Below are 14,919 nucleotides of genomic sequence, written 5' to 3'. Positions count from 1 at the left end.
ACATTTTTACTGTGATCCATGTGTTTGTGGATTTCTTTGCATTTAACCTACTTGGAGTTCATTGAACTCCTTAAATGTATATGTTACTGCTTTTCAATAAACTTGGGAAGTTTTCAGCCATTATTTCTTTAGTTATTTTTTTCTACTTCTTTTGTCTTTCCTCTCTTTCTGGTACTCCTGTTACATATGTGTCAGTGTGCTTAAAATAATGTCCTACAATTCTCTGAAGCTGTTCATTTTTCTTTATATTTTTCTATCTGGATTATATAGTCTCTATTGATTTATCTGTAAGTTCACTAATTCTCCTATTAGTTCATATCAACTGTTGACCTCCTCTAGTGAATTTTCATTTCAGTTATATTGTTCAGCTCCAGAATTTTTATTTGGTTCTTTATTTAAAAAATAAATTTTACCTTTTTGTTGATATTCTTTTTTTTTTTTTTTTTGACATTGTCATCATACCTTCCTCTACCTTAATTCCTTTAGTTTTTAAACATACTTATTAATGGCTATTTTGAAGGCTTTGTCTGTTAGATCCAACATGTAAGTGTTATTTCTGTTATCTGCTTTTTTCCCCCAGTATATGGATCATACTTTCTGTTTTATCATGCCTTATAATTTTCTATTAAAAGCTGGAAATTTTATGTAGTATATTGAGAAATTCTTGGAGCTGGTTTCTTTCTTCCAGTGCAAATGGTTGCTTCTTGCTTATTTTGTTTATGGACTGTTTTAGTGGAGTCTATTTAGTGCCTACCCACAGCCTGCCTCAACTTGTCTCTCTCTCTCTCTCTCTCTCTCTCTCTCTCTCTCTCTCTCTCTCTCTCTCACACACACACACACACACACACACACACACACACACGCAGTGTGGAGCCTCTAATGTTGCATCTTAGAGGAAGCTGCCTTGGGTATTTCCACAGTTACCCTGGGTGACAGTGGTTGGACAGGGCTCCCTTTTTGCCTGCTCACACATACATCTGTTAAAGTCCGTTAATCTAGTGCTAATTGCGCTTTTGTTTTCAACAGTGCCCTGGGGCATATGTTGTTCTACAGCCGAATCAAGTTTGTTCTACAGACTAATCAAAATTGGTTTCCTTTGAAGAAATAGTTCCCTAAGTCAGTGCTTGAAATTTCTTCTGACCCCAGGTGGGCTCCTCCCAGCTGTCTCCTTTCCTGGTTTTCTGTAGAAAACCAACTGTCCCCTAGTTTAGCCTTTATATCCATTGACTCCTCCAATCTCTTTTCATTTGCCTCTCACAGCTTCTACTATTTTTCAGATCATGCTTACCTGTTTCTTTACAAATGAACTTGGTTTCTCTGGGAAGAGATTAAAAGCATTCTGCTTTATGGTTCACTTCTCTCCACAGGAAAAAAATCTCCAAGCCCAGGCACTGGAGTAAGGAGTAAGGGAAAATGGTGCATTTCTTACCCAGTAATATCTCTACTGTAGGAGCTGAGCTGGAGGGAGGCAGTAACCCCAATTCTACTTATCTTCAAACTCCCAGTGTAGAACCCACAGCTTACGAGCCAAGACAACAGTGATTGGTTCTCCCAAAAGCATCATGCCCAAAGTAGAGCCTCCACCCTTTCAGCAGGGACTTTCCTTTTGGCTACATTCACTCGGAATATCAGCATTAGGTAGCTAGAGGCAGGATTAGAAATGTTGACCCCCTTCCCGTGCCAGGAAGACTTTGACTGGACCTGTTGGAAGAGGGAACCCACTGCTTGAGGCTACACCAGTCTAGAATGGAGTTTCTGACTCCTTGAGTTGGAACAGAGCAGGTCCTGATTCAGAGACCACAGACTCTCACATTTCTTATAGTCTCTACTAAATTTTCTTGAATAAATGTTTCTTCATTTGTTCTGTGCTTCCAGCACCGTTTTTATATTTTTCACTAAGTTTGCTTGGGACTGTGTCCATGCAGCTCTTCAAGTTGTCATGATGAAAGTTTTCTTCATTAGTGGTTCAGTCTCTACTGGTTATGGAACTGTTCACGTTTTCTGTTTCTTCTTGAGTCAGTTTTGGTAGTTCCACATTTGTGAATTTTTAAATGTTTTCTTCTGTTTCTGATTTATAGTTTCATTCCACTGCAATCAGAGAAGGCACTTTGTGTAATTTAAAATATGTTAGGCCAACAAACATATGAAAAAATGCTCATCATCACTGGTCATCAGAGAAATGCAAATCAAAACTACATTGAGATACCGTCTCAAGCCAGTTAGAATGGCGATCATTAAAAAATCTGGAGACAACAGATGCTGGAGAGGATGTGGAGAAATAGGAACACTTTTACAGTTGGTGGGAGTGCAAATTAGTTCAACCATTGTGGAAGACAGTATGGCGATTCCTCAAGGACCTAGAAATAGAAATTCCATTTGATCCAGCAATCCCGTTACTAAGTATATATCCAAAGAATTATAAATCGTTCTACTATAAGGACACATGCACATGGATGTTCATTGCAGCACTGTTTACAATAGCAGACCTGGAACCAACTCAAATGCCCATCGATGATAGACTGGACAGGGAAAATGTGGCACATATACACCATGGAATATTATGCAGCCATAAAAAATGATGAGTTCATGTCCTTTGTAGGGACATGGATGAACCTGGAAACCATCATTCTCAGCAAACTGACACAAGAGCAGAAAATCAAACACCGCATGTTCTCACTCATAGGTGGGTGTTGAACAATGAGAACACATGGACACAGGGAGGGTAGCACTACACACTGGGGTCTTTGGGGGAAATGGGGAGAGATAGCATGGGGAGAAATGCCAGATATAGGTGATGGGGAGGAAGGCAGCAGATCACACTGCCACGTGTGTGCCTATGCAACAGTCTTGCATGTTCTTCACATGTACCCCAAAACCAAAAATGCAATAAAAAAATAAATTTAAAAAAATAAAAATAAAATAAATAAAATAAAATATGTTGAGACTTGTTTTGTGGCCTAGGTAGCATATGGTCTATCCTTGAGAATGTTCCATATGCACTTGAAAAGAAGGTATGTTCTGCTGTTGATGGGTGAAATGGCTATTAGGTCTAGTTGTTTTATACTGCTGTACAAGTCTTCTGTCTCTTTCTTGATCTTCCTGGTTCTTCTGTGCATTATTGCATGTTGGGTATAGCTGTCTCCAGCTAGTATTGTAGAATTGTTTACTTTGTCTTCAATTCTGTTAGTTTTTGCTTGATATAGTTTGGGGCTCCATTATTTGCTGTATATATATTTGTAGTTGTCATACCTTCTTGATGAATTGACCCTTTTTCAATATATAATATCCTTTGTCTCTCATAGCAATTTTTCACTTAAAGTCTGTTTTGTCTTGTGGTAGCATAGCTACCCAGCTCTCTTCTGCATGGAATATCTTTCTTCATCTTTTCATTTTCTTTTTTTTTTCTTTTTCTTTTTTCCACCACCTGTCAGCAGGAACATCCATTTACTTTCAACCTATTTTTGATTTTCATAAGAACCTTTAAAAATACTCTTCCAGTCTTTGCAGATTGCCTGTTTATTGGATCACTTCTTCAGTGTTTAGCCAGTCCATTTACAAATCTGCCTTAGTCTTCACTTTCTGTTGGCTCAGCGCTGTCAGCCAGCTTAGGACCCTCTTACCTCTTTTTAAGCATGTGTTTGCCCCGGGCATACCCTTGGCTTTCTAGATTTCCTGGTGTATGTGGGAGCTTTTCAAAGCTTTTATTCCCCAGCTTCTTCCTTCCCACACTTTTTTGCCTGGCTGTTGCTTGTGCCAACTCTCCTTGCTCTAGGTGGCTGTAACTAATACATTTGCCTCTTAATGCTTTTGGTAAATGCCAGATCCCAGGATGCTATCCCCTACCTTGGGAAAGCTCCAAGGCAGGTGAAACTGGCCCCTAATTCAGGGAATTGCCAAACTGGTCAGAGTACATAATGGCAATATTTTTCAGAATAAGGTCCATATTGCTCCCTTTGGTACCAGCACCCTATACCAGGAATAAGGTCAGATGACTTTATACCAGCATCCTATATCAGGAATGAGGGCTGATGACTTGAGCGGACCACCAAACTTGGGGAGGGGGGCCATAGTAAGCAAGTGTATTAAAATGCCACAGCCCTTTCTCACTGAAATTCAGTAGCTTCTTTCTTCATCAAGCATTCCCTTACCTGTTAAGTTTTTTACACAGTTCCAGAGTTTCAAACAAGTTGATTCTGATTGTTTCGCCAGCTATTAATTGCTTTTGTAGAGAGCTGGAGTTTTGGAGCTCTCTACCATTTTGTGACATCAGTATGTATATACATTATTACATATCTATGAATTTCTACCTGTATAGTTGAGGGATTCATAGATATTTTAAAGAATGTCAAGAAATTTATTGGTATGATAATCAGCAATTCAGGATATAGGTTACTTCTGGTAAAGAGAGAAAACGTGGTGGTGGTAGGGATGCACCAGGATGGTGGGTACGTGATTGTTTGATGTGTGATTCTTTTTATGTTTTCCGAATATTTGAAATTTTTATATAAAGTTAGGTAGTTGTGTGTATCTATATGACATATATATAACATTGTGACACTGAAGCATTTTGTTGAAGTAGAAGGTCTTGTATATGTTTATTCCAATAACAGATCTTGCTTTCCCTTTAATAAGTAGGAAATATCACACTTTAAATGCTTAAGACAAGTTCATAAAATAGAATAAGGAAGAATCTTTTACTTTTTTCTTGATGTATATAGATTGATTGTGTTGTGTTATTCTCTGGATCTTACTTTTATTGTACTCTGTCTGCAAGCTTGCAAGCTTTTTCTGTAAGAACAAGAATTGGAAGACCTGAATGTTAGTAGCTAGTTGATAGTCTACTGTTTTTATTTGTATTTTTCTTTTTATGAAGAGGAGGAAATTAATAGAATCCTGGAAATAGCACTGAAGTAGACTTTGGAAGATCTTTGTCTTTGTTCTAATATTCATCTAACAGTGTAAATTTAGACAGTTCTTATTTTCTGTGCTAGTTAATTTCTTTGTCTTGGTCCTCATCTGTAAAATAAGAATTGGACCAGATAGGTAAGGCCTATTTCACGTTGTAAAATCTGGAAGGACATCATGAGCTATGGAAAGAGAATTGACTTTGGAGCCAGGCAAATTTGTGTTCAACCACTTTCTAATTACTTAAAGTCTAAAGTCAGCTTTCAAACTCTTTTCTCATCATTAAGATGGGGTTTTAACACCCATCTAACAGAGTTACTGAAGAATAAACAACATATATAATATCTCGTAAAGTGCTCACATATATAATAGTCTGTTCACTCAGATTCTCTATACCCTCATCTTGTAACTACATCCTTTGAAGGAGTAACTGAAGAGAAAACAAATAGCAATTCTTGTAACCTTTTATGTGACTTTTTTTTTTTTTTTTTTTGAGAGGAAGTCTCACTCTGTCGCCCAGGCTGGAGTGCTGTGGTGCAATCTTCTTGGCTCGTTGCAACCTCCACCTCCCAGGTTCAAACGTTTCTCCTGCCTCAGCCTCCCAAGTAGCTGGGATTATAGGCACCCACCCCAATGCCCGGCTCATTTTTGTATTTTTAGTAGAGATGGGTTTCACCATGTTTGCCAGGCTGATCTGAACTCCTGGGCTCAAGTGATCCACCCACCTCGGCCTCCCAAAGTGCTGGGATTACAGGCATGAGCCACCACACCTGGCTGTAGTTTGCTTTTATATATGAATTATATTTGAAGTATATATGAAATATATACTTCAAAGATCATAACTTTTCTAGAGATATTGAAGAACTTTGTCTTTACCCTTCAGGGTTTTTAAAACTTTTTTATTTATGTATTATGTTAGTATTAAATTATAATAGTATCTTTTTATAAAAGCTTAAAGATTCAGGTTAACGTTTTCTTTGATTTACCCTCTCTTTTTACCTTCTACCCTAGTATCTATTTCTTAAATAGTAACATACATACAAGATATTACATATTTTCTATGGTCCATATGAGTTTGAAAATAACTATGTTTTCCAATACTTTTAAAAATAATTATTTGTATTTCTATGTTAATTAAAATATAATACATTTATAAAATATAAATAAATAAAAAGAAAAAAACACATCACCCAGAGATAGGCTTTTAATATTTAGATGTATTTAACATTTTCACTGAAATGCCAAAGTGCAACTCAGTGCGTCCACCTGCCAGTCTCTTTTTCTCTATGCACCAGTACCTCTGTATACTATTTATATTTATAAAAGCAATGTCCTGTTAGGCATACTGTTTGATTTTTTTTTTTTAGATATGCAACATATCCTGAACACTCTTCTCTGTCATTAAGAAAATTTAATACAATCTTAATAGTTGCACGTTTTCTATGTATAAGTATTACAAAAATATACTGTGCTCAAAAAATATCTTTTTCACAGTTGTAATCATTTTCCTAGGATGTATTTATAGGATGAATCTAACAGAATTTCTTTTGATATTAATTATAAAATTGATCTATAGCAAAGCCTTATCTTCAGTGTAGTGATGTCTGCTTCTCTGCAATTTGGCTGGCTGTAGGCTTTGACAGTTTAAAATAATCTTTGACAATGCAATAGGTGGAAAATGTTATGGGTTGTTTTTGCATTTCATTGATTATAAGTGAGGATAAACTTTTTGGGGGGAGTAATTCTTGTGTGAAATGCTTCCTCATCTCATCATATTTCTTTTCCTTTTTTTTGGTGAATGTTTTTGAAATAACTGCAAGTTGCCAGAAACCATCTAAACGCTTTCATGGACATCAAATAATACCATCTGCATTTTATGCTTTTAGAAATTGGTAGCTTATATTTTAGCATCATTTCCTTCTTGCCAGAAATCTCACCATGAAATAATAAGGGAGGTTATTAAACTATTTATATTCCCACAAGAAATATATGAGAGTGCCTTTCTTTACATTCTCACTCATCTTTTGGATTGTTCCTAGTTTGATAGGTAAAAAGTGGTGTTTTAATTTAGTTTAAATTTTTACTTTTTTTATTATACATTTCTTTCCTCTGAATTATTTGCTTAATTTTTTCTTATTTGTAGAAATTTTATATATATTAGTGAAATTAGTTTTACGTGCTATATGTATTTCAGATATTTTTCTTGATCTATGGTTTTTGAAATTGGTCATAATGGTTTATCAGATTCCTTTATAGTCGCTGGCAAAAGTATTGACCAGAATATAGCCCTCTCATATAGTACTAGAGATTTTTCTAACAGATAAGTCAGTAACATTACTCTTTCAGTATATTTATTTAATTAACTATGAATTTGCCTAAAATAAATACTCAACTTTTATTTTTACTCCTTTTTCTACTCCCAACTCTGTAGAAAACAAAAGTGGTATGTCTTGGAGAATGTTCCACATGTACCTGAAAAGAATGTTGTGTTCTACTGTTGGTGGGTGAAATGGCTAGTAGGCCTAGTTGTTTTATACTGCTGCAAGTCTTCTATTTCTTTTTTGATCTTCCTATTCTATGCATTATTGAATATCGGGTATTGCTGCCTCCAACTGTTGTAGAATTGTCTATTCTCTCTTCAATTCTGTTAATTTTTGCTTGCTATAGTTTGGAGCTCTATTATTTGGTGTATACATGTTTGTAGTTGTCATACCTTCTTGATGAATTGACCCTTTTATCAATATATAATATCCTTTGTCTCATAACAATTTTTGACTTAAAGTCTGTTTCGTCCGTGGTAGCATAGAGTTCTCCAGACTTCAGTACATATATAGTCATGTAATCTTGAAACCCTCTTGCACCTCCGGAGTGCACTACTTATGTAGCTTATTCTGATTGTTCTTCTTTCTTTTAGTAAGTTACAAAGCAGCAGCTTCTGATCATTAATATGCTGGTTGGATTATGAAGAGGTAATTATGCATCCTGTTGGATTTAGTACAAGAACAGCTAACTGGGAGGAAATTCTGTGACGTAGTATCTCTCAGTAAGAAGCACTCTGTTAGGGATGAAGTCTTATAATAAAACCTGCTTGTCTGAGATACACATAGACTTTTGTGGAAAGTCTGTATTTCTTCTTACAGAGCATAGCCTGTTATATCTCATTCTATGTTTTACTTGATAAAAACTTCTGGAGTCAGATGAGTTATTAGCATTTATAGTTATAACTTTGCAGACCTTTTGGTTTTCATGAATATGTCAAAGGAAAGATGAAGGAAGGTGAACCAGATATTAACTGATGTCATTATGTTTCCATAATATTTTGTGATTGTATGTGTATGTTCTTAGTCATAAACTTCTGTAAGTTATTTTAAAATTTGTGACTTCTTGATTTTTTTAGAGAACATGCCTTCACAAAATAATCTTATCTGTAAATATTAAATTTGTTTAGATTTCAAGTGTTATATGTTACAAAGACTTACGCTTTTATTTGTTAAAAATCATTAAATTTGTTTAAAATTCTCACATGTTCCTTCATAACCTAGTTTGGGATAGTAATTGTTCCATGATGTTTTTATGTCTTATTTGTCTTCCCTCTTGATTCTTTCATCTAAATTTTTTAATCAGTACATCAAACTTTTCTTTGTAGATAAGGTACTCAACTGTGTGGGACACTACATAAATCCTAAAAGACTGCAATAAAGTGGCGATGTCTCGGGAACCCACCCCACCTCTACCTGGAGATATGTCTACTGGTCCCATAGCAGAAAGCTGGTGTTACACACAGGTACATGCTCTTAAAAATCCCTCACTTTGTGTCACTTATAAATTTTACAGTATTTTGAGAATATTATTGTAAAACAGTTTGCCATAGTTATTAGAAGTGTTAGAAGACTGGATCATAGGATGTTGAATATGTAGCAAATTAAAAATATTTTATAATGTAATCATTATAAAAGTGGTTTTCTGAATCTCTTAGGTTAAAGTAGTAAAATTTTCCTACATGTGGACCATTAATAACTTCAGTTTTTGTCGAGAGGAAATGGGTGAAGTGTTAAAAAGTTCAACATTTTCATCTGGCCCAAGTGACAAAATGAAATGGTAAGATTTTTGTTTGATTTGGATGTTTGTTTGTTTTTGATGTAACCATCAGCTGGTCATGATTTTGTTGTTATTGTTCCTGAATAAGTATTAATATAATTTCATATTAGACTGGTAATATGTTCCTAATATTGTGGAGTATTATAAAGAACTGTGAGGATGTTGACAGGAGTGCTGTTTTTGGCATTATTAAATGATTTCAGTATTATCCTCCCCCTCTCTCTCTCTCTCTCTTTCTCTCTCTCTCTCTCTTTCTCTCAATGCTTTTCAAGTATTATATTCCTCCATGTGAGCTTATTGTTTTATTTTAGGTGCCTGAGGGTAAACCCAAAGGGATTAGATGATGAAAGTAAAGACTACTTGTCCTTATATTTGCTTTTAGTCAGCTGCCCCAAAAGTGAAGTTCGAGCAAAATTCAAATTTTCCCTACTGAATGCTAAAAGGGAAGAAACAAAAGCAATGGGTAAGTGATTTGCAAACTGATTGAAGACGTTTTTGTATAACTATGTATCATGACTTCTTCTGCACCTTTACGTAGAAAAGTTTCGGACTTTTTCCACTAAAATCTGCTTAACCTGAAACTTTTAATTTGACAATTATTTAAATCCAGCATACAGCTATAATTATTTTACTGAGTCTTAAACTTCATAAAACATGTAAAAGTAGTTAATAATATTAAAATTTAACTTCTTCATGTCCTAAAATGACATCCACTTGTCACTTAGAAAAATAGCAGCTGTTAGGGCAAGTTGTCTGGTTCCTCAATGCTTGACATATATAATAGGTACTCAGGAAACATTTCTCTCTTGCCTTTTTTGCCAGGTAATAAAATCTGAAGAACAATGAGAAAGAGATAGAGTGCCCTGATATTTTGTCACTAGAATTTTTTTAGGAGTAGACTGAACACTGACTGAAAGAACCATTTTTCTTAGTTTCAGGGCCTATTAATTTCAGTCCAAAATTCACATATATAGTCAGCTGAAATGCAGTAGCCTTGAGCTTCATAATGGAAGAGTGATGTAGGAAATGTACATTGTATATGATAGGAGAATGTCTTATGAACTGCCACGTTAAATTTTAAATATTTTCTAGAAATGAATCATAAAATCAAGTAACTTTATGAAAAATTCCCATTCATATGCATTTTTAAATAATGTATTGCTAAAATAATATATATTTTCACATTGTCTCACCTTAAGATAGTAGAGTGTTTCAGGTAGATTGATTACTAATTTTCCACTTTAATTTTATTATTTGTATAATAAATGATTAATTCTTTCTGCAGAGGATCTTGTTTACTTCCTAATATATAGTTGTTACAGAGTACCTTAGGCATTTGAAATACTTACTTCAGATATTTATTAAATCTATTACAAATCACACGAAAAGCATCTTTTGGACTATTATGAAAAATCCTTTTAGGGGAGAGGAGGTTACGTCTAGAGACTTAGAAATGATAAAGGACTTTATTTAGCTTTTTCACAGGTTCATGGATTTTTCTGTAGTTGAGTAAAACATATCAGTTGGATGAGTGGGCCAGGAAAGCTTAAACATGCCTTAATATTTAGAACATTTTATTTTTGAAATGGAGGCTTACTCTATTGCCCAGGCTGGAGTTCAATGACATGCTCTCAGCTAACTGCAACCTTCACAACCTGGGTTCAAATGATTCTCCTGCCTCAGCATCCCGGGTAGCTGGGATTACAGGCACCCACCACCACGCCCAGCTAATTTTTGTATTTTTTTAGGAGAGACGGGTTTTCACCATGTTGGTCAGGCTAGTCTCAAACTCCTAACCTCATGATTCACCCACCTCAGCTTCCCAAAGTGCTGGGCTTACAGGTGTGAGCCACTGCGCCCAGCCTAGAACATCAACTTTTAAAGGGAGAAGCAAGAAATAAGATGTATGTTCCTTACCAGATTCTGTTATTAGATGATGAGTAGTATGCCTATACCAACATATTTTGGTCCTATTTCATTGTCTTTTAGGGCCTAGAATGTTAAAAAGATCTCTTCCTTCTTCGTGAGATTTGATCTAACTTCTCTATTTGAGATCCAGAAGTCTGAAATTGCGCTCGTTGACAATGGCCAAAATTGAGTAGCCACATAGAGTGACCTGTTTCTACCTGACTTAAAACTCTTATGACTTTTGATTTATAAACACAAATATCTATAATTTTTATGATGGATGTTTGGCAAGTCCTATTTTCATACATTTAACTGTTAATTATTTTTTAAAAGTCTCTTGGATGTTTGTTTTATTTAAATTCTATTCTCTTTTCCACCAGAAAGCCAAAGAGCATATCGATTTGTGCAAGGGAAGGACTGGGGTTTTAAAAAATTCATTAGAAGGGACTTTTTGCTTGATGACGCTAATGGTCTTTTACCAGATGACAAGCTTACATTATTTTGTGAGGTGGGTACATTTTTTATTCTAAGGAACCCCATGGTTTATTTAGTGATATGGCGAAAGTATAAACTGGATTAATACTTAAAATATTAAGTAATTGGTACAGTTCATCAAGTTTCATTTGTAACTACTTAGCTAGAAAAAGCTGTAGAAAATTCTTAACTACAAATCAATGTAATGACCCAGTCTGGAAACATTTTGTCATACTTCTAGCTATAATTTGTGTGTGCACTTATGCAACATACTACATTTTTCTTCTTCTTCTTCAAAAGACTGTGCGTGTGAATATGTGAACATTACTAAATATTTCTTCATTCTCAATAACTGACATAGATTGTCAAATTTTTAAAAAATTTCAGATCGATTATATTAAACATTATTACTGAGAGTTTTTCAGTTTGAACCCAGACGTACCTGGAAAACAATAGGAAGCTTTCTGTTTGTTCAGGCATTTGGATTAATCTAATCAAATAGCATTCTAAGAAGTAGTTTTATGTCCAAGTCTATTGGTAAACTCACGAGGTATAACTATGTACATAGAATGGCATATTTTGAAAGTTACCAGTATTGCCTCTGCCATTAATGTACATTTATGATTTGTCCTAATTTGAGGTTTGGATTTGCTTTTGTCCTGTTATCATTAGGTAGTTTTATCTGTATGAATTTTTGAGATTCATCTTAGGACTGAATTCAGAGATTATGTTGTTAACCAGTACAATTTAAAGAGAATATCCATGAGTAACAATTTTATCAGAATATTTAAGGCAGTTGACAGTTTTCATAAGAAAGCTAGTTGAAAAGATTTTTATCAAATACTCAAGGTTAAATATATTTCAACAGATTATCGTGGACAGATGAATGTCTTAGAAGCATAATAACTTCTTTAACTGTAACTTAAGTTAGTGATAATATTTTTATTAGTAAATGTGTAAGATTTCTTGGCAAGTTTACAAACTAATCGTATGACATTATATTATGTCAGAAGAGTAATTGAAATATGGCCCCAGAGACTATATAAGTGCATCTAATGTTTTTACTTAGACAAGTTAAATGAACTGTATGATATATTTGTTATGAATATAATTATTTGGTTGACAAAGCACACAGCACAAGCCTTACCACTAAATAATTGGGAAGAAAACAAGTATTTGTTGCTAATCTGCAGATATTCTACGTAGTATTCTAAATAAATATAGGTTATGCTATATAAAACTTTTAACGCCCTTAATGTGGAGTCTTCCAGAATTTTAGCATTTATCCTAAATTTTAACATGTAAAATTTTTAAATGTTAGCTTAGAACAGAAAGGGTCTTAAAGCCTATTTAACCCAATTTTAACAAAAACAAAAAATAGCCAGCTAAAATCATTTTGGGAATGAACCTTTTTAGAAGATAGCTTTTTTTTTTAGAATTGAAATAGTGTTTACAGATATTTTCCTCAGTACACTGTACTGGAACCTAGACAACTAAGAAATTCAGAAATAAGGCTGAAATTAAGTTTAATAATTTTTTTGTATGTTTGGTATGCATATGCATATGCTACGTTTTACATGCTAGTGACCTCAAGAAATATATTAGACCCAACATGACATGTATTTTGAAGTTGGCATTGATCAGTTTCCTTTTTGGATCCTGAAATACACATCTTTTTGCTGATTTAGACATTTATACCCTGGGCACCGTATTTAGCATAGGGGGGCAAAAGGTACTTTTAACTAACATTCTTCATGCCCTCCATGGTTTCTTCCACCCCGCTCATGGATGCCCTTCCTTCTACAGAATCTCCAGCACTGCTTGCAGAAGAGGAGGAAGCATTGCGCTACCCTTCCTAAAGAACTGCCTCCTCCCCCTCCCCTGCAAGTGGTGCTGTAGACAGGTAAGGCAGTTGGGTGCTACCATTTTGTGCAAAACATAACTTAATCTTACAAGTTCCCTGCAGTGGTTAAAGTGGCCAGAGATAAAGATTGGTAGTAGTGTAAGCAGCTCTGACCTCTTTCCCAAAGTGGCACAGAAAACAGGAATTGAGAAATAAGTGGGAAAACTAAAAAACTGGTTAGTTCAATTTATCTTTTGAAGTCCAACAGATTTTAAATGTTCTAATAGACCTGTGCTATTTCATGATATGTAGGAAAAGTATATATACAGATAAAATATATATATAAATGAGTATTTCATGAGGTTTAACTAGCTCATTTTTAAAGGACACATCTTTTTCCCCACCTTGTTTATCTTTTGCTAAAAAGGTGTCTTAGTCCATTTTGTGTTGTCATTAACAGAATACCTGAGACTAGGTAGTTTTAAGAGAACAAAATTTTTATTGGCTCATAGCTCTGGAGGCTGGGAAGTCCAAGATTGAGGCTACTTCTGGTGCAGTCCTTTTTCTCACATCATAACGTGGTGGAAGTCATCACATGGTGAGAAAGAGAAGAGGTGAGGGGAACAGTGAGGGTAGTTGGAAGGTAGGAGGAAGCGTGTGCATGTAAGAGCATGCTGGACTGGCCTTAATAAACCCACTCTCTCAATAAACACATTAATCCATTCATGAAGTTCGAGTCCTTATGACCTAGTTATCTCTGAAAGGTCTCACCTCTCAACATTGTTGCATTGGGTATTAAATTTCTGACATGAACTTTGTGGAATACATTCAAATCATAGCAGATAGCCTTTCTGTTTTAAAATAATTTTGATAGTGGGTGGAAGTTGGGCTTTGTTTTCTAAAAAGCCCTTTCTTGGCAAAATGAAAAGTTGACTATCCTATTTCTGTTATCGGATTTTTTTTTTAATTACACCAATCTATGAAAGTCAAAGAGTCTAAAACCTGCTATTCTGGAAGATATTCATGTGAAATTCAACTGTTAAAAGTTTCTCACTTTGGAGCTGGTGTGGTGGGTGGTGGCTAGTTGATTAAAATGGCAAAATTGTACTACTACGCAGTATTGGAAATTCCTGGCTTTTAAAATTAGTTGGAAAATTCAGGTTTCAAAAACTAGAACCAGTAGTTACTTAGTTCCACACTAGAAGAGACCCAAATGTTTCAGGATAATTACAGATTAGATCTCTCAAATGTTCTTGTCAGTCTAAATTATATTCTCTGGGTGGAGCCAAAAGCAAATTTGAAAAAGCACTATCAAATGAGTTTGAGGTTTTACTTTGTAATATTTAACAATTTTGAGATTGCACATTTGCCTCTTTTTAAAAAACTTTTGAAAGAAGCATAAATTTGACCTCAGGAGAGAATCTCAGCCTTTTTCCTGAATTTTTTATTCTAGGTTCCATTCAATAAGAGTATTCATTATCTGCATTTGAGTATGTAATAGATAAAACTAAATTTTTATCATTTTCTTAATTACGTATTAAGAAAATCATCAGAATCCATTGCATAGGTCAATTTTAATTAGATCATTAATTCCTCCTTTATAAGTAATCTCTTGAATACTCTTTGGAGTACGAAATGTTAATTGTGTGTCTTAGTTAAACTTTGTGGTTGCTATGATAATACTATGTAGT

The 14,919-nt window shown here is 34.7% G+C and overlaps 1 protein-coding gene across 6 annotated transcripts in view; it reads left to right on the top strand.

Moving 5' to 3' along the window:
- The window catches only part of SPOPL (speckle type BTB/POZ protein like), a 65,379-nt gene that overhangs the window by 33,845 nt on the left and 16,615 nt on the right, over nucleotides 1-14,919 (top strand). For 2 of the 6 annotated variants that reach the window (XM_037736618.1, XM_017523242.2), the window contains exons 2-5: nucleotides 8,552-8,689; nucleotides 8,882-9,003; nucleotides 9,315-9,466; nucleotides 11,292-11,419. In XM_037736618.1, coding sequence (XP_037592546.1) covers nucleotides 8,612-8,689; nucleotides 8,882-9,003; nucleotides 9,315-9,466; nucleotides 11,292-11,419 — 480 coding nt within the window. In that variant the 5' untranslated portion in view covers nucleotides 8,552-8,611. Of the gene's footprint in view, nucleotides 1-5,602; nucleotides 5,660-8,551; nucleotides 8,690-8,881; nucleotides 9,004-9,314; nucleotides 9,467-11,291; nucleotides 11,420-13,191; nucleotides 13,289-14,919 lie in introns of those variants that run through there. The other 4 variants (XM_037736621.1, XM_037736620.1, XM_037736619.1 and 1 more) reach the window with 4 other exon arrangements.

Source organism: Cebus imitator, unplaced genomic scaffold (genome assembly GCF_001604975.1).
Source record: "Cebus imitator isolate Cc_AM_T3 unplaced genomic scaffold, Cebus_imitator-1.0 Scaffold27, whole genome shotgun sequence".
Classification (NCBI taxonomy): Eukaryota; Metazoa; Chordata; class Mammalia; order Primates; family Cebidae; genus Cebus; species Cebus imitator.
This window is presented reverse-complemented; position numbering and strand designations above follow the sequence as displayed.